Source organism: Trypanosoma equiperdum (assembly GCF_001457755.1).
Source record: "Trypanosoma equiperdum strain OVI genome assembly, contig: ctg_1154, whole genome shotgun sequence".
Classification (NCBI taxonomy): domain Eukaryota; phylum Euglenozoa; class Kinetoplastea; order Trypanosomatida; family Trypanosomatidae; genus Trypanosoma; species Trypanosoma equiperdum.
Genome location: NW_027123121.1, coordinates 20,364 through 38,619, shown reverse-complemented (window position 1 = coordinate 38,619; position 18,256 = coordinate 20,364). Strand labels below are relative to the sequence as shown.

The 18,256-nt window shown below is 50.2% G+C and overlaps 8 protein-coding genes and 1 pseudogene across 9 annotated transcripts; all 9 read left to right on the top strand.

Moving 5' to 3' along the window:
- Positions 1-468, top strand: TEOVI_000899400:pseudogene (annotated as a pseudogene). Its single transcript has one exon. A coding segment is annotated over exon 1 (468 nt).
- Positions 469-781: 313 nt separating this feature from the next.
- TEOVI_000899300 (epsin, putative) lies at positions 782-2,320 on the top strand (the record flags this gene model as incomplete). Its single annotated transcript, XM_067220489.1, has 1 exon — positions 782-2,320. The coding sequence occupies one exon, from the start codon at positions 782-784 to the stop codon at positions 2,318-2,320; it is 1,539 nt and encodes a 512-aa protein (XP_067076590.1).
- Positions 2,321-2,848: 528 nt separating this feature from the next.
- TEOVI_000899200 (uncharacterized protein) lies at positions 2,849-3,136 on the top strand (the record flags this gene model as incomplete). Its single annotated transcript, XM_067220488.1, has 1 exon — positions 2,849-3,136. One exon carries the CDS (start codon positions 2,849-2,851, stop codon positions 3,134-3,136), a length of 288 nt encoding a protein of 95 aa, XP_067076589.1.
- Positions 3,137-3,628: 492 nt separating this feature from the next.
- On the top strand, positions 3,629-5,182 carry TEOVI_000899100 (putative zinc finger protein; the record flags this gene model as incomplete). The annotated part of the gene is made up of 1 exon (XM_067220487.1): positions 3,629-5,182. One exon carries the CDS (start codon positions 3,629-3,631, stop codon positions 5,180-5,182), a length of 1,554 nt encoding a protein of 517 aa, XP_067076588.1.
- A 207-nt stretch (positions 5,183-5,389) lies between these two features.
- Positions 5,390-5,809, top strand: TEOVI_000899000 (uncharacterized protein; the record flags this gene model as incomplete). Its single annotated transcript, XM_067220486.1, has 1 exon — positions 5,390-5,809. One exon carries the CDS (start codon positions 5,390-5,392, stop codon positions 5,807-5,809), a length of 420 nt encoding a protein of 139 aa, XP_067076587.1.
- A 263-nt stretch (positions 5,810-6,072) lies between these two features.
- TEOVI_000898900 (pentatricopeptide repeat domain containing protein, putative) lies at positions 6,073-6,975 on the top strand (the record flags this gene model as incomplete). Its single annotated transcript, XM_067220485.1, has 1 exon — positions 6,073-6,975. The coding sequence occupies one exon, from the start codon at positions 6,073-6,075 to the stop codon at positions 6,973-6,975; it is 903 nt and encodes a 300-aa protein (XP_067076586.1).
- A 386-nt stretch (positions 6,976-7,361) lies between these two features.
- TEOVI_000898800 (RNA polymerase I second largest subunit) lies at positions 7,362-12,152 on the top strand (the record flags this gene model as incomplete). The annotated part of the gene is made up of 1 exon (XM_067220484.1): positions 7,362-12,152. One exon carries the CDS (start codon positions 7,362-7,364, stop codon positions 12,150-12,152), a length of 4,791 nt encoding a protein of 1,596 aa, XP_067076585.1.
- A 578-nt stretch (positions 12,153-12,730) lies between these two features.
- On the top strand, positions 12,731-16,690 carry TEOVI_000898700 (Raptor N-terminal CASPase like domain containing protein, putative; the record flags this gene model as incomplete). Its single annotated transcript, XM_067220483.1, has 1 exon — positions 12,731-16,690. The coding sequence occupies one exon, from the start codon at positions 12,731-12,733 to the stop codon at positions 16,688-16,690; it is 3,960 nt and encodes a 1,319-aa protein (XP_067076584.1).
- Positions 16,691-16,953: 263 nt separating this feature from the next.
- TEOVI_000898600 (Protein of unknown function (DUF2475), putative) lies at positions 16,954-17,949 on the top strand (the record flags this gene model as incomplete). The annotated part of the gene is made up of 1 exon (XM_067220482.1): positions 16,954-17,949. The coding sequence occupies one exon, from the start codon at positions 16,954-16,956 to the stop codon at positions 17,947-17,949; it is 996 nt and encodes a 331-aa protein (XP_067076583.1).
- Positions 17,950-18,256: the final 307 nt, after the last annotated feature.

The window sequence follows — 18,256 nt, the reverse complement described above, 5'->3', positions numbered from 1 at the left end:
CACGGGTACAAATGTGGCACCCGCCACCTCTTTGCCAAAAAATTCCGCAAGCACGGGGTTCCTTCCGTCAGCACGATATTGACCAACTTCAAGGTCGGTGACTACGTTGACGTTGTTGCGGACGCTGCTGTACGTGCTGGGATGCCCCACAAGTATTACCACGGCCGAACCGGCATTGTATGGAACGTAACGCCGCGTGGTGTTGGTGTTATCATCAATAAACCGGTGAGGAACCGTACAGTTCGCAAGCGCATCTGTGTGCGTTTTGAGCACGTGCGTAAGTCTCGCTGCCAGGAGGCATTCAAGCAGAAGCTAAAGGACCTTGAAGCATTTCGGGCTGCTAAGAAGGCGGGAACCCCACTTCCACCCAAAAAGGTGAGCAACCGCAACGGCGGATTTGTTTGCCCCAAGAAAGTAGAGGTGCTGGCGCGCCGCACGGCAGACTACGAGGCAATGATTCCATATTGAGCTGGGCAGAGGGGAGGATTGAGTCTTCAACTAAGGTTACCTGACCCACTTGTTTGTTCTTTTTCTCTTTTACTTTGTTGATCCTAAACCGCCAGTGTTTATTCTTGGCACTCTTGTGGGGTGCCCACTCACACCCTGTTCCGTTGAGCACACCGGGTAGTACGGAAAGATGTGCTAGTTTACTCCTCTTTTCCTTTTTCTTTGTCCCTGCTTCCGCTTCACGTACAGTCTAGGGTAGTTCTTCATTACTTTCTTTGCTAGTGAAAGCGAACACCAGTAGTTGCGATCTTCTTTAAAGTGTGCACAGTTGTTAATGTCATTTCCGACTTCTCTCCACGCGGCAAAAGAGATGCTTCGTATGAAAACCAGCGGTAACGAATATGCACGACTTGTTCATGAAGCGACAAATGAGGACCCTTGGGGTCCGACTGGTGAGCAAATGGACAATGTTTGTCGTGTCTTCCAAGCTGGTACTGTAAAAATTATGGAGGAGATCAAGCTTCGTTTGAAGAATCGCGACAAGTCTTGGAGACCCTGCTACAAAGCTCTTCTACTTCTGGATCACCTGGCGCGAAATGTTCCTGAGGTTGGACTCCCTCCCCTTTGCTCGATACTCCCCACTTTGCAGCACATCTCCCAGACATTTTACTATACGGGAAAGCAAGGAGCGGACCACGGTCTTTCTGTGAGGGAGCGTGCCAAGAAGCTCTTCGACCTTCTCAGCGATCCTGCCACGTTGCGCGATGAGCGTTACAAAGCTGCAGCAACACGGGCCAAATTGAGTGGTGAGTCCATTGGCAGCAACATGTATGGTGGATATGGTTCTTCGCAATTCCAAGGGGGTTCGAATGCCACACAACCTTCAAACACATTTCAGCATGCCTCCACTACAAGTTATACAATTTCACGGGAACAGCAAGAACAGGAGGATAGAGAGCTCGCCGCCCGCATGCAACGTGAGGAGGAGCGCCGCGCCGGCATAACTGTTTCTGAGGCACAGCGTATGCTTGGACTCGAAAGGCGCAGCAACGCGGCAAAAGAGGCATCCGAAAAAGCCGACATGGAGCTAGCGAAGCGACTTGAGGAGGAGGAAAGACGTCGGGCGTTTGGTGGCGTGGGTGCAGCGCCCTCTGAAATCAAGGCAACGGCGCCACCAGAAGATAATATTTCTTCCAATGCAGTTGAGGCCCATCCAAAGGCAGAGCCTAGGCACGACATGCTGGATGACCTTTTTGCGTCAGCTCCCGCGGCACCAGTAACTGCCACAGCGCCTCCTAACGCGTTCTCTATGCCTGCCCAACAGCAGGCAGCCTCGGTAGATCCATTTGGAGGTTTTACAAGCAACAATGCCCAGCAGCTGCAAACTCACCAGCAGTGGCCCCAACAACAGCAGCAGTGGCCCCAACAACAGCAGCAGTGGCCCCAACAACACCAGCAGTGGCCCCAGCATCAACAGCAGCAGTGGCCCCAGCAGCCGTCACAGACTCAATTCCCGTACGCTAATTCTCAGCCTTTAGCCGCACCCTTGCAACAACCGGCCGGTGTCCCTTCCGGTGGAGGATGGTACAATATGCCGCCAACAGCTCAACAGACTCAATCACCACCTTTGTCGCAAGCGATGCCGACCGCACAGTCGGGCATGTGGTCCAGTGGCGCTCCACACTCTGCTGTGGGCATGGGAATGGGCGCTCCCCAGGGTTATGCACCTTTCGACAATATGGGCACCGGCGTGACCCAACTGAATACGATGGAACAACAAATCGCACAGTTCGCTGGTCAGAACAGTGGCTTTCCACAACCTTCGTCCACTTCACTGGACGGTATAATGGCCGGTCGCCGGTTAGGTCAGTAGAGCACGCCAAGACCTTCAATTTTGCTTTTCTTCTCCCCCCCTTTCACTGCTTGTTTAGCCTAGTACATGCTCCTAATGCTTGATTCGTGTGGTAAAAGAAAAACCATGTTCATGCTTACCTTTAAGTCCAGCCATAAAGTACGAAATGGCTTACTGTCTGCAAAAAAAAAAAAATGGAAAAGAATATGAATGCGTGTACGTCTCTTTCTCCCACTTTTTGGGGTGCAAGGCGTGCCTCCGTTTCAGGTAAGAAGGTTATGCAACGGAGGCAGCGAAGGATATTTTCTTTTTTCCTTGTTCGTTCTAGCCACTGGTGCGTGTCTTAATTCGGTCAAATTTTTTTAGCGCACATGAGCACCGGCGGATACGCGAATAAGCACGCGCGACAAATCCTTTTGATTCCTGTTGCTCTTCCGGCTGCCTCGTTGTATGCATCTCTCTTCTTTCTTGTTCTTGCCGCTTGATCACTAACGTAGGAGCATTCCCATTGGAGGGAACATTTTGAGTTAGACTAGGTATCTCCTATTTATGCTGCGTCGATCTCTCATCGTGCGGGGACATGCGACGTCAAACCTCTTCGCACCACCCTTTTCCGGACGTTGGTTTAATCCCCCACATCAATGGACAATGACCGACACGTTTCTGCCGTTTTTCTTTATTGGGTTTACCCCAATGGCGATTATCGTGTATTTGTATCATGCAGCATACATGCCGCACTACTCGCACTTCCAGGACAAGAACTACTACGCGTCACAGGTGTACACAAAGGAGTTTATTCATAAATACAAGCGTCTAGAACGGTGGCGGTGGTATTAGTCACTTGATTTGGTTTACTGCGCGGTTATGTCGTTCCTTTTCATACGGACAGTAGGGACTTGATGCGGATGTACACCTATACGTTACCGTTTCAAATAGCGATTGGCAAAGGACCGGATAGGGAGGTGGGTGAACCGCAGGGGGACCCATCGGAACTTTTTGCAAATGGTGCACTTGCGTAGAGGTTACTGAGCACCTGGGTTGGATATGGATGGTAATTTTGGTTCACTCATGCTCGGGAGGTAGTGAAAGTGCGCCCTAATTTTTTCCACACCCTTGTTTATCTTTTATGCGTGTTTGTTTTGTTGGCTCGGCGATGCGTCACCTTATGGATCCACTACTTCCGGATGCGGCGTGTCCTCTTGTAGTCGTGCGGTGTTGCCTGGATTCCTCACCCCTTGTTGTATTAATGCTATTATCTGTTTATGTTTATTGACCATTTGTTTTTTAGACCTGACGACTTGCCCTTTTGTTAGAAGTTGGTAATGCAAAATGAGCTTACAATGCGAAGGTGATGGCGCTGTGTGTTACACTTGTGGTCATTTCGACTTTCTACCACTGAAATGCAACCACTGCGGAAACATGTTTTGTGGCGAGCACATTAAAAACCACAACATACCTGGTTCCGAGGAGGCATGCGCTGCCGCCTACTTGGGCCGCGTGTTGCCTGTTACTAGTATGGTGCAAGAAGGTGCAACCGAGCCGAGGCACGCGTGCGCTATTTGTGGCAGCCCACTGTGTGTACTTATTCCGTGTGACCTGTGCCAGCGGGATTTTTGTGCTATTCATCGGTTCCACGAACACAGTGACAACCATGGCGAGAGGAGGAGAGTTCAGGGGACGAATGGACACGACACTACCCCTTTTCCTAAGGATGTCGAGGAGGCTTTCGCACATATATGTGGGAGGTACTCACCAGGGAGACCACTTGTCCTCCAGCCACCAGCGTTTCGCGGTACCATGCTTCCTGTGACTGCTTTGATGTGTGAGGTAGATGATACAGGGGGGACGATTAAAGCGGTTGCTGTTATTTCCCTTTCGGTGGCGGCAGAGATGTCGGTGGGGCAGCTCTTGGACCGTTGTACGGTCAGCTTGGTACTGCCTCCCTCCCACCTTTTGAAGCAGCCGATGTTTCACATTAGTTTCTCGGACCGAGCTGTGGTGGACCAAATTCCTCTATCATTAAGTGCTTCCAAGGCTGACCTCTCCAATCGTGATGTTCTTCTCGTGGTGCAGCAACGAGGGGACCCCACTGAAGAAAGTGAGCGTGGCGTGAGTGACCAAGTTGGAAAGGTAACTGTATCTGTGGAGGCCCTTGAGAACGCGTTAACGCAGCTACTCTCTTTGGCACTCTCCGATGGTCTACGACCTGGGAGTCGTCTACACTCAGCTGCCTCACGTATTCGACTCCGCTCACTCGGTACAAAAGCTTCTAAAAGGGGCACTTCCCCTCCGTCCCAAGAATTGTCTCAATCGGGTCAGTTGCCGCATTGTGAATGTACCAACCGTGTCAAGGTATCGAGCGTCAGTGACCGAGAGGTTGTGCGAATTGGCACTCACCAGCAATGCGACATCGGTGGAACGCCGTGGCCTTTTTTACGCCCCCCACCGCTCGACGAGTTCATTTTTTCTCACACGAGGATGAACCCGCGTCGCGCTGCCCCAAAAGAGCCTCCAAGTGCAAGTATCATTGTGGCAGTGTTCGTCGCCGATTGCCAGTTGTCACGTGAAGTTGCACCCTTTTGTATTTCGTTGAATAAAGAGTTGTCGATAGGGCGTGTTCTTGATATCATTAGGGAAATTGTTGACGAAGTTGCTGGACCGCGTCCAGGGCCGGGTTGGAACCTTTTTAACCTAACGACAGGTGAGCTTCTTACTGTTCCCCCTCTGTCGAGCAGGAGTGACCTACGGGACCGCGATATCCTATTCTTCGGTGAGGTGTTTTCGGAGGCACTGCGTGCCGAGGTTGTGAGGTTGCGGGAAGTGAAGGGTAAACCCCTCATGGCACTCAAGATGAAGATGATGAAGAGCTGTGCTCTCATGTAGAGAGCAAAGAGTTTCGCGATTGTTTATCGAACACACATTTCCCTCTTGACAATTTTTTCGTGTTGTACTCACAGGCACGCGTACGTGTGTGCATACACTTACCTACATCTGTTTCTTTCTCGAGTATGTGTTTTCGCCGCGCTTTACGTGACTCCTCGATTTTTCCCACAGTCTCTAATAATTCTTCTTTTCTTTTTCTGTCCAGTTATGTCAGGCCCGGTTGTGGAGGCTGAGGCCGCGTTGATGCACTGCGTTGGAGCGATGTATAATGCGTTACTTGAAACTGTCGATGACGCTCATCCGCGTTTCACGGCAGATGTGGCCGGGAAAAATAGTAGCATTGAGTTGGTTGATACGGAGGTGTACCAGTTAGAACGGGAACATAATGCGGAGAGGCAGCGTGTTGGCAGGATAGCAGATGAGCTTGAAAGACATTTCGCGGCACTGGAGGGTGCTATCAGGGCATTACCCGATGATCCTGTAGCATCGTTAGATCGCGACATTGAGCTGTTGAACACTGAGGCCTTGTCTCTTGCACAGGCAATGATCGAAACATACGATGAGGCGGACGCATTGGCTGAGTTGTTGCAGTCCGAAGTTGAAACACGAAAAGTTCCTGCAATATAGTGCTGGGGTAAAGTCTCTTTTTGTTATTTTTGCAGTGATGATAATCGATTGTGGCTGACTGCCGCATGTGTGGGTATCTGGTTTTAAGAGGTGAAGAGCACAATAAGGGCGTGGGGGGTGTGGGGAATGACCGAGGTCCGGTGTGGTTACTATAGTTCCCACCTGGTCTTGAGTAATGCGATCGAATGAACAACTACTATTGTGTTCACTCTGTACTGCGGTTTTCCTTTCCTTTCGCTCTTGTTACAGTTTAAAACGGTGAGATGCGAGCCAGTGCTATGACGTTCCGTGGTCGGATGGATGTTAAACCGTGGATGGGTGTTGGCTGCTATCCTGTGACGCCGAGTTTTATTGGAGGTATGCTATCAGTGAAACCTGCCTACAATCATTACAAGATGATGCGCCCTCAGCGGCCACTGAGAGCGATCGGGACCAACGTCACTCTGCCGCCCGTATTGTACAACCGCTTAGACCAAATTGTACAGATCGAAAATGCCATAGCGCTTCAACGTGTGGAGCGCCAAGTAGAAATGACGCTGTCTCAGCTGGCCCTTGGTATTCGTAACGCCGAAGATTTCCTTGAAAAACATTTATTACATGCACCAGTTCGCCCGTCGCTTCACATGCTTTGGTTCCACGAGGATGGTATCCGCAAAAATCAACACATTTTGTCGACGCTTGGCGCCCATCACCTCGTTCCTCTTTTCAGCTTGCTAGCATATGATGTCGAACGAGGGAAGATGTCTCTGCATATGGCGGAGGAGCTGTACGATGAGCTGATGGACTGCTCTGTCGCCCAACCTAAAGTAGTGCAGCGAGAGCTAACCAACCAAATGGTGCGGGCCTACTGCTTGCATGATGAGTTCGAGAAGGCTCTCGATGTAGTGTCGGAGATGAAAGCGAAGGGGATTCGTCGTACATTTGTTACTTATGCACCCATTTTTCGTATGATTCGCTCCAAAGAGGATGTGGAAACGCACCTAAAATTAGAGCAGTTTATGCGCGATGCAGAGGGCGGTCGACTTCAAAAGCTTTGTTTTATCGACGTGCCTCGAATATTTTACGTGTTTGGTGTTTTTATTCGATACAATTGGGCTGCAATAAACTCTATATTCACTGCCATTTGTACCATCGCTGCCCTCCACCTGTTCAACTATGGTATTTAGTGGCCTCAGGAGGTTGCCTGGGTGGCTGGGTCTTTACTTCGTCAGGATAATTTGAAGTTCGTTTTCCGTAAACAGTTACCCAGTTGTGAGGTTGTTGCGACGCACATTCACATGTCTTCATCTTATTTGTTGGTATATTTCCTTACTGCTCGTTTTGGGGTGCGGGCGCGCTGATTCAAAGAGAGGGGAGAATCTGCCGCGCTGCTTGCAGCACAGGTCTTGCTGTTTCCCCCCTCTATTGTCGTTTTTCACATTCATGCTATTTCCGGTTGAAGCGGTCGTTGTGGCCCTGCCGGGTGGTTCTGCACATGCTATGCACTTTCTCCCTCTTCTTCATCCTCGTAATGCTAACAGAATAAGTTGTGGAAGGCGTGAAGCGTGCAAACATGTCAACAAAGAATTCCGTTGTAGGTTCGGCTTCCGGGTCGCATGCGTCAACCGCGGGTGAGACAGTAACATCAACCCGCAGTGGGACATCCTCTCGGCATTCTAGGCAGAGACGGCAGCAGTACGATTACGTGAAGAATCCTTCGGAACCAATGACCGCAATGGAGAGGCTCAAACTTGTGCGCTGCTCCATAGCGCGGCTGCGCTATCTTGGTGAGCGCCATCGTCACACGTCGAAGCTCGACACAACCGGTGGTGACCGGCTGCTGAGTTTCTTCGAGGGACTACGCAAGCGAGTACTGAAGCTTGAGTACAACCCCCGTGTAGTCGCAAAATCCAAAGTCGGTGCACCAAAGCACCTTGATTATATCAGAGGGCACGCGAATGCTCTTCTGGGAGAGGCATCGACCATTATTTCCGAATGTGAACAAGCGATGGACCGAAGCGAAGCTGTGTACGAGGGTCTTGCGTATCACCAGCTCCAAGATACACATCGCGAGTTGGAGAACTTAGTAGGGTTGCTATCTGGTGCGCCATCAGATATGGAGAGCGCTGGATCTTTGAAACTACTTGCTGACCTGGTTTCTCCTCATGTGGCCGAATTTGATGCCTTTGCAGAGCAGCGCGTGCCAGAGTTTTTACAAGAATTGAAAAACGAGGGTTTCCTTTTCTCTTCAGTAATAAATGATTCTCAACAACCTGCCAATGCGATTGGACTTCTGTCAGTGTTCATTGTCGATGTCGCCATCGGAGTTCGACCTGGGCGTTCTGCTAGGTTGGTGATTCAGCATGCCCTTCACAACTTGGCCAGGCTCAAGTCTCGTGTTGACAAAGCCGATCTAACCCTTGGGGCGGAGGAAGACAGTAGCAATAACGAACATCACAGGATGCAGTCTCTCGAATTCGAGGTTATTCGTGGCCGTTTAAGAGAAGCTAAGGAGGAATTGGAAAGAATAAGGGATAAGTGGGATCACGACGAAGGGGATATATTCTCACGCGCCGGTACTGGGGTTCAAGGTTTGCAGTCAATTATTGATGCAAAGCGAGTGAAGGAGTCGACGGTGATTGAGGAGGCGCAAGCAATACATGATCGAACAGTTTATGCGTGCCTTCCTTTTGCGTCTCCGCAATACTGTCGCATTCGGAGTGAGACATATTCCCAACCTTGCCATGTGCGGGTGGGTTTTAAGTTCGTTGCCAAGGGAGATGGATCAGTCTCTCGAACGAAGACGCAGTTGATATATAATCTTATGCCAGAATTCTTGATTCTCATGCGCCAACAAGGGATTGCCCCTTCTGATCAAGAGCGTTTTGCCACCCTTGCACCCAGTAAGTACGAGTTGTGGTTATCCCTGGGAGAGTTACCGGAGATGGTATTGGGTGCTCGCTGCGCCCTCCGCGGTGTGAACCAGCGACTTGATCACTTTCGTGCCTTAGAGGAGCAAAAGGAGGTAGGCGGTTATTTCGTTTTGCGCGGTGGTGAGCGTATTCTACGGAACCTCATTCTACAGCGCTGCAATGTTCCTCTTAATATCGAGCGTGAGCGGTTTGCGACCGTGGATTCTTTCTTTTCTCCGAGGGCGGTAATTATCCGTTGCAAGCGTCCGAGTGGTTTAACCGTCCAAAACTACTTCTACTATGCAACCAAGGGTGAGGTGATCTTTACCTTCGCACGGAGGGTCGTGTGGAATATCCCGGCCCTATTGGTATTATCTGCCCTGAACACCCGGCATCGGACTTCGCTGGATATATACAAGCTTCTTACCATTGGCCTCACCAACGGTAGAAGCCCTCATGCTGCGCGTGTGGAGGCACTTTTGCAGCACCATAGCCAGATGCCGTACAGTACTCTCGACAATTTCCTGGATTATTTAGCGGTCGTGGGTCTGATGTACAGACGGTACCACGAGTCATCCTTTATCTTTCGGTTTCTCCCGCAGTATCACACTTCTTTTGCCACTCAGCACGACGCCTGGTATGGTTTGTTCATGCTGCGACGACATATGTTGCCGCACTTGAATACTGCTGAGGCTACGCCGGATTTGCCGCCTACGGCCACCTCACGAGAGATCAGGGAGTGGCTTTCCACTGGACTCCAGGAGGAGCTAGCTGCGAAGTTCGATGCATTAATTGGTATCTTGCGTCAGCTGTTGGTTTTTAATGACGGTGCAACGGGTAACCAGGGGAACGACGTGCTCGCTTATCAGGAGGTGTTCACGGTTTCGCAAGTGCTAATAGGTGCTTTCGAGGTGTCATTGATGAAAACCATGGGGGCAGTGACCTTTCGTATGGCAGGTCAACTTTCCCCTGAGATATTTCAAGCCACTATGTGCTTGGCAGAAACTCCAGTACGAGAAGCCGCCAATACCCTTGAGAAGCTGAATCAGTTACTGGAATACAGCTGTCGTAACAATGGACCTGATCCACTTATTACACTCAATCGGTTGCTTCTTACGGGAAACTTTGCCCTTGACCGTGAAGAAGATTTTTATTCTCCCCAAACCGCTGGCTGGGCAGTTATGACGGAACACTTAAACTTCTATCGCTCCTTTGAGCAGCTCATGTGCGTACATCGTGGTAAATCGATCGCAGAAATGCGTTCGAGTGATGTGCGCAGGTACCCATGCGAGGCTTACGGGTTTATATGCATGGTTCATAGCCCCGATGGCGAGGATTGCGGTGTCTTAAATCACCTGAGTATAAGCACGGTTCTTTCTGCCTCTCCTCGAGTTGGGTCAAGCCAGTACAAAATTCTCCTGGCTTTCATTGAGGAAGAGCTAAAGAATGTTAGGAATACCACATCACTGATTTCCTGTGTGGATCAGCTGGTCGGTACCGTTCCTGTGTGGTTGGAAGGAAGGCTGCTGGGTTACCTCTCACCTAACGAGGCTCTGAGTGCCTCCAAAGCTCTCACACAGAAGAAGGCATTACGAAGCCGGGGAGTTGTGGGTGTCACAGGTATCGTGAGGCGCGACAGTATAAGTTCTCTAAACACTATGGAGGTCGTCTACATACCGCCTGGGAGCAAGGATCCAATGGGGTTGTACATATTTTACCAGTACGGAAGACTCATGCGCCCGGTGCTGCAAATTGAGTCGCCGTCTCGCGGCGGCGACCTTCCATTTCCTGTCGTTTACCTAGGTACTTGGGAGCAGTCGTGGAGGGACATTGCTGCCGTCCCCTCCGACCTTTTTGATGGTTTTGACCAACTGAGACGCAAGTACGAGTTTATGGAACAAAACGGGTTCAACATATTGAGCTTCACTTCCTCGACGATTCCATTCTTTGAACATAACTGTTCTCCCCGTAACCTTTTTCAGTGTGGATTGTCAAAACAGACGGCTGGTACACAACTCCAAACTCAGGCATGGCGACGGGATGCGAAGCTCTTCCGCATGTACTATCCCCAACGTTATATTAGTCGTACACTCCCGATGGATTACTTTGGCCTAGATGACGTAAGCTTGGGAGTTAATGCGGTGGTTGCCATCCTTGCCTACACAGGCTATGATTTGGACGATGCCATGATACTAAACAGCACAGCGAAACAATTTGGTATGCTTAATGCTGGTGTTACCGTTGCAAAGATCGTAAAAGCCAGTGGGAAAGGAGACAGCAACGATGTCTTCGTGTTTCACAACTGTCTTCCAGATGGGCAGCCCTTCACACCGGAGTTGGATCGTCACGGCCTTCCAAAAAAGCGTGCAGTGCCCAATGCAACGGCGTATTTCTCGTTTGATACCGATCACAAATATCCGTCGTTGAGGGATAGCAGTGCAGTGTATTGTTGTGCCAAGCGCTTTGAGTACATCGACCCATTAACCAATGAGAAGACTTATGAATACACACGTCACCAAATAACGAAGTGGAGGCACTTTGACAAAGGTGAGGATGCATGGGTCCACAGCGTCATTCCACTAACATATGACGGACCGGACCCCACCAGTGTGCTGGTTTTGTTCCGTATCCCGCGCCCGCCTGTTATCGGTGACAAATTTTCCTCGCGCCATGGACAGAAGGGGACACTTCCCCTTGACATACGCTCTCACGATTTACCGTTCAGCACACGTGATGGTATTACGCCTGACATTATTATCAACCCTCATGCTTTCCCCTCCCGCATGACAGTAGGCATGGTGCTGGAGATGATGGGTGCGAAGCTGGGCTGTATCCAAGGTCGGTTGTGCGATCATAGTGCATGGAGTGTTATTGATGAGCAGCCCCGATCCGCTAAAACGATTGGCGACGCCCTTGAGGCACTCGGTTACAACCGATATGGCCGTGAGAAACTTATAGATGGCATAACTGGGGAGGAAATCGAAGCTGAAGTATTGGTAGGCATCTCGGGATACCAGCGCTTGCGGCACATGGTAAGTGACAAGTGGCAGGCGCGGGCCAGGACAGATTCCCACACTCATCGAGCAGTGACGAAAACAGGGCAACCAGTGAAGGGACGTAAGCGCCACGGTGGCGTCCGCGTCGGTGAGATGGAGCGTGACGCGTTGCTTTCCCACGGTGTGGCTGAGGTCGTTATCGACAGGCTGCTTCATGTGTCCGATAAAACGAAGGCTTTTATTTGTGTTGAGTGCGGCTCTATGCTGTCCATTTACGAACGACACGCAACAGAATATTCAACGTGGAAAACGTGCAAATTCTGCAGTGCAGGTCTGCACGAGACAGATGACACAATAGCTTTCGTTGAGATCCCGCAGGTGCTTCGTCTCTGGGCAACGGAGCTTACAAGCGTCGGCATTCGAGTTGTGCTGAAGACCAGTGAAACATCCTTGTAAGGAGGCAACTCAGAGAGGCATGCGAATATCTGTACTGAGTATTTTCAACGAGACGGAATGCACGAAAAAAAAAGGAACAAAAGGAAGAGATACACGGAAGAATGAACGGAAAGTGGAGGATTGGTGCTTTTTTTTCTTTTAATGACCCCTCTTCTTCACCACTCCTCTAGTTGCGATATTAAGACGAGTAAATGGGTGATGTTAGAGAAGAGGTAACGAAGCGAATTAAGAAGAAATGATAGTAGGTAACTATGTTGTCACTGACAATACCTGGGGTTGTGCCGGCGTGTATGTTTTGATGCGCATGTGGCGTATTTAAAAAGAAAAAAAACAAGTGTATCTTTGCTCAGGTGCACACACCCGTACATCTATGCATGCACGGAGTTGAAAACTGTGGTACGTACACTATTCTAATAATGGGACCTTCTTCGCATCTTCCACGAGGCTTGGACGGTTCAGAGAATGTGGGTGTTACTTGGTGTACCATAGAGCAAAATGAACCAAGGCGTTTCTATCGTTTTCCTCCTTTTCTTCTTTCCCCGGAAAATGCAAATAAAATATAATAAAATTGAAATTGAATGAAGCGTGGAACACGTATTATAACACCGTGTCGTGTAGTTTTTTCCCGTTTACCAATACAGAGCATTATGAGGAACCGGCGGCGTGTGAGTGTGACTTCCTCAACGAGCGCTCTTGTAAATGAATTGTTGGCTGCGTTTGCTCCTCACCATTTACCGTCACTGTCCACTGGTTTTGATATGGGCCGATCGTCAGAAGACATTCAGGATATCGATGGACACAGGGAGTGGTACCGCGGGGGGAGGGGTAGACGATGCCCGCGACTTCTTTTAATTTTGTGTTTGAACAACGGGAACGACCCTCCTGACTTTTCCAGAATCGATCCGTGTGCACGTCTTGAATGTTGGGAGGAGCCATATATTGCACGGATGCCGCATATCGTTACCGGCGGCGGGAGCGAGCGTATTGCCGCTTTGTTACAGAGACAATATCACTCACAGTTGCAGGGTGCGGTGAGCAGTATGGCTGTGGAAGTGGAGCTGGAAGATGCCAAAAAGCGGATGGCCAATATCCGATTGGATGCGAGAGAGGAGCTTGTAGTTTTCCATTATAATGGTCATGGTATGCCCCGTGCGACAGGGTACGGTGAGATATGGATGTTTGATAAAAAGAGGACAAGTTATGTTCCGCTTAGTTTGGCTGAAATGGCGGAGCATCTCTCTTCTCCAACGTTGTACGTTTTTGACTGTAATTCTGCTGGGTCGCTTTTGAAGTTCTGGTGTGAGGAACGCTTGCATGAAACCCGGCCGGACGATATGTTTATATGCGCCTGCAGCGCGGGGGCCTTTCTTCCTTTGAACCCACAACTCCCGGCGGATGTTCTTACCTCTTCTCTCACCACACCGCTGAGAATGGCTTCGGAGTGGTATATAAATTTTTCGCACAGAAAACATCTTCTGCCGCACGTGACGGCGGAGATGATCCGCAACGTTCCTGGAGATATATCTGATGAAAGGACACCTTTGGGTGAGTTGCAGCTTATCTTGACTGCTGTGACTGACATTGTCGCTTGGTGCATCGTGCCTTCCCCGTTGTATTGCAAGTTGTTTCGGCGGGACGAAACCACGATGGTACTGTTTCGGAATTTCTTACTGGCCGATCGGCTCCTACGCGAGGTTGGCTGCGTACCGCAAACTCATCCACCCATACCCGAAGAAGCCCACTTGCACCATGCTTGGGACCTCTGGGACTACACGTTGGAGAATGTTATTTGTCAACTACCAGACCTCCTGACGCGAGATCTAGTGCTAAATCCCAACTACACGTACAAGCCATCAACATTTTTTGAAGATCAGTTGATGTCATTTGAGGTTTGGCTGAAGTCGGGAGACATGAGGGAACAACCTGAGGAGTTGCCCTCTGTTCTCTCGGCCTTGAAGCGTCCCCAATGTTGTGTTGCCGCACTCACACTGCTAGTCACTTATTTAGACTCAGACGTGATTGCAGGAAAATGGGCGATTCTTTGCGGCATTCTCACACACATCACCAGTTTGTTGAGGAACCAAGAGCTGTTTCTTATGGCAAGTGTGCTCTGGATGCAAGTGTTACGGGTTGATGAAAGTCTGGGTACGTCCGAATTGATTAAGAGGCGGCTGGGAAACCGCTTCATTAAAGTACTGACGCTGACGGAAAAGGATTTATGTGTCCAGACTGTGGAACGCGGGCAGGTGGCGCCGTTGCGCGCGTTGAACAACGTGAACCGCCGTGTTGGGAGAGGTGACACCCAAGCAAGTGGTAACAATTCTGCGTGTCCAGCACAGATTTCATGCTACCTCATGGAGGGAGTGGATCTCGGAAGATGCAAGGAAATTGCATGCTACTTGTTTTGTCAACTTCTTCGACATGGTGGCACCACTGCATGTGTAGAGTGTTGGAACGGTGGGTTGCTCAACGCTGCGGCATCCCTCTTAGAATCCCCCAGTGCCGAAGTGAGGTCGTGGTCATGCTTAGTTCTTGCACAGCTTCTTTTTAGTCTGCAGTTCGCTAAGGACTTTGTATCACGAAAGTGTACGACGCATGTGGGTTTGTTTACGCACTTACTGCAGGACAAGTCACCGATTGTGCGCGGTTCCTGCGTCACGCTGCTGTCCTCGCTGATTGGTTTCCGAGTAAGCGAGGCCCCCGGTGAGCACGCAGTGCGGCGCTTGCAGGTGGAGAAGACGCTTCTAATCAAGCTGCGCGGCATGGTGTACGATGCCAGCGTGATCGTTAGGCAAGAGCTGGTTCTTTTTGCGTGCACGGTGTTGTTTCATTACGGCCCCTTTTTGCCGTCACTGCAAGACACCACTGCCAAAACTCGTTATGTGGTTTACATGCAGGAGGTTGGTCAGTGTTTCCCTAGTTGGTTTCTTGATGAACCTGATGTCCAGGTTAAGTCAATGCTTAACACATCTCGTCCCACAGCTAATAGGTGTTTTAACAGTAAAAGCGTGTTCGAAAATGCACCATGCGCTCCGGCTGATTTAACTGAGCCGCCATGGACTCCTCTCGCTATGGATGATATTCGTTCTGAGGACCTCCCGGTATTACGAGGAATGGTACACGATGCTGCACTGATGCTCTTCGGCTTGTATCAGGCGTGCGACAAAGTGATGGTTACAGCGGCGTTGGAGAAGTTAGGTGACAATAAGCGACCCGAATCGCAGCGGTTTACGAATGAGAGCCTCCGCAGTATGTCGAGTGTTGTGTCTGCCAATTCAACGCATTTTATGTCGGAGGCGGAACGCGCGCGTGTGACACGGAATGCTGACAACATGCAGCGAATTGTTCTTGACCTGCACGACCAGAAGACCGAGCCTCCGTCAATGTGCACAACTGCGGCCAACAGGACAAGGTCGTTAGCGGTGGATGGCCACTCCGCGACTTATAACGCTAATCACAGTTCAGGTATACCCGGTGCTGGAGATGAGAAAGTGAACTTGGATTTGGTTTACGCACCACATCAAATATTGCAAAGTCTGCTTCCGTGCGATCAAGTGATCTGTTCCACTCTCCGTGTGCTCGAGACGGCGATGGTGATAGCCACAAGAAATCAGTATATTTATCACGTGTCATATGAGTCGTATAGCGTGCAGGAAACAGTTCACAGTTTTCAAGTTCATCTTGCCTCACCATTGCACGATATTTTAGTGATCAACGATGCCTCTGAGCAAGCGGGTCTACTGCTCGTGAATCAGCGTGGTGGCTACAGTCTGATACGGGACTGCTGGGAAAAGACCCAGGGTTCGCCAGTGGAGGTGGCTGTATTCTCTGCGTGTCCACCTCAACGCACAGTGGACATCAAATCTGCGTACCGTTCGCACAACGCTAACCTCATTTATGGGGGACCCATCGGCTATGGCGGTGGAACTGAGATACACATCCTTTCGCTTGATGAGGAGCAGGTGATTCAACAGTTGAAGGTGTCAGGCGATCCTACCATCACCTCTCTCAGTGCACATACAACTGGCCGTGCGGTATTTGCGGGTTGCTCAGATGGCCTTGTCCGTTACTACGATGACCGACAGAAGCAAGGATTTTTAGGCGCAGTAGGGTCTCTCCGCTGTGGTACAACCTCACATTCTCCAATGGAGGCCGTTCTGGGAGCTGGACCTGTCGAGAGAGATGTGGCACAGTTAACGATTGCAATGGCAAGCCGTAGTGCAGTGTACCTGTACGACACGCGGAAAGTCAATGCGCCGTATCTTGAAGTTCGTGTAAACGAACTCTGTGATGCAGTTGTCCCTTCCTCCGCGGCGAAACCTCCACCGATTCGTGCTTTTGACGCGGGCACGCACACGGGCATGTTGGGTGTGCTTTTCGCAGATGGTACGTACACGGCGTTAAATGCGCGGGGCCGGCCGATTCTGCGCAGGGCGATCCAAACGAGGGTTCAGGGACCAATTTTTCCGGGATCGTTGGCAGTGCACCCCTTGAGGCGAGTTATGTCTGTAGGAGGTGAGATTTTAGTTGTGCACTGAGCACTATTTGGTTGCCAGCCTCTGTGTTGTTTGTGTTCTTGCTGTGTTTCTGGAAGGAGTAACGTGTAACGAGTTGTGGGGAAGGGCGGTGAAGAGGGGGTGGTTTCCCTTTCGTGTGAGCATGTTTTCCACCACCTTTTTTTTTTCACGTTTCCTAAAAAAATTTCACGAGTTCCGTTGGCAATTTTATGATTCATAAGCTTTTCGTGACCACGTGGATGTATTTTTTCCCCATCGAATCTACTATCATCTTAAAGGGAAATATGAGTTTCGACTACGCCGTTCTCAGCCCCACGGAGATAATAATCTACAAGGAGCGGAACGCCCCGATATTAAAGAAGGTAACCAATCTGTTACTGCGGGGGGGCGCGTTTGGTTACCTGAATCTAGAGAAGATGCTGCACAGGAGCACAGAAAAAGACAGCGATGACAGCAAAAAAGGACGTCGCATCAATCCCGTAACCTTTAAGTCGGTTATGGTTCAGTGTGGAGTTTTGCTTACTCCAGAGGAACACAAGTCCCTTCGAGCAGCCTACTCGGACGAGGGAGGGTTTATTGTTGACCAGTTCCTTGAGCTTGTGTGTCCTCTTAGATGCCTTCGGGAGGAGCAGATAAGCATGCTGATGGGAATGTATACTGATTACGACTCCGCGCCAATGATTCCTTTGGATGTCCTGCGACGCACCCTCGAGGAGGCGCTGGTTGCAAGGAGCGCAACCCCGGAGGCAGGCGAATCGCCTGTCATCGCCTCTGCACTTGTGGAGCTGCAAACCGTATTTACTCCGTCGCTATATCCCAAAGGATATGTGCCTCCCCGGGATGTTTTGAACTTTTTCGCTGCTATACTTCTTAATGCAGTTGGGGACGAGGAATCGGTTGTAGATTGGCTCTCGATGGTGAGGTTTTCGCCGGAATCACCACATGAGGTTGCCCCCGCTCTCCCTCCCGTGTTGCCTCTCACTCAACGGAGGGAACGCGGGTTTGATTATTATACCGACCGCGATAATAAGGACGAGTGGATCCGCGGTCGTGAGGAAAGACCTCCAGGGGAAATGTACAAACGGTTTCTACCTGGTTACGCTGGCCATATTCCCACTTATTGCAGTAAATTTGGTCGTACCTTTCATACGATTGAAGAGTCTGCGCCCACACTCACACGACCGGTACAGAAACTGGACCCGGTTCCAGAGGACCGCTACGGGCCTGGCGTGGAGTTGAAGCCAAGTCGCATGAGTCGACACAACTTCAAACTGGCGTAGCATCCCTAGTGACGTGCAACGTGGGCGCTGATAGCTGGGATGTATACTAGACACCACACACGTGCATAGCGTGCGTAAACTTACCTCTTTTGTTCCATTTGTAGCACATATTGGCGGAAATCCGTGCCCCATTGTTTGTTGGGGACTCTCGGGAACTACAAGGTTGCAACAAAGATGGCCAACTGTAAGTATTGTTTTCCTTCCCCTCCTCTCTTTCGATTTAGGCTGTTGTAAAAGAAGGGTATATACATCACAGAGTGGGGAGTGTCGAGGGTGCGTGTGGGATAGCAAAACTGCTTATGAGGAG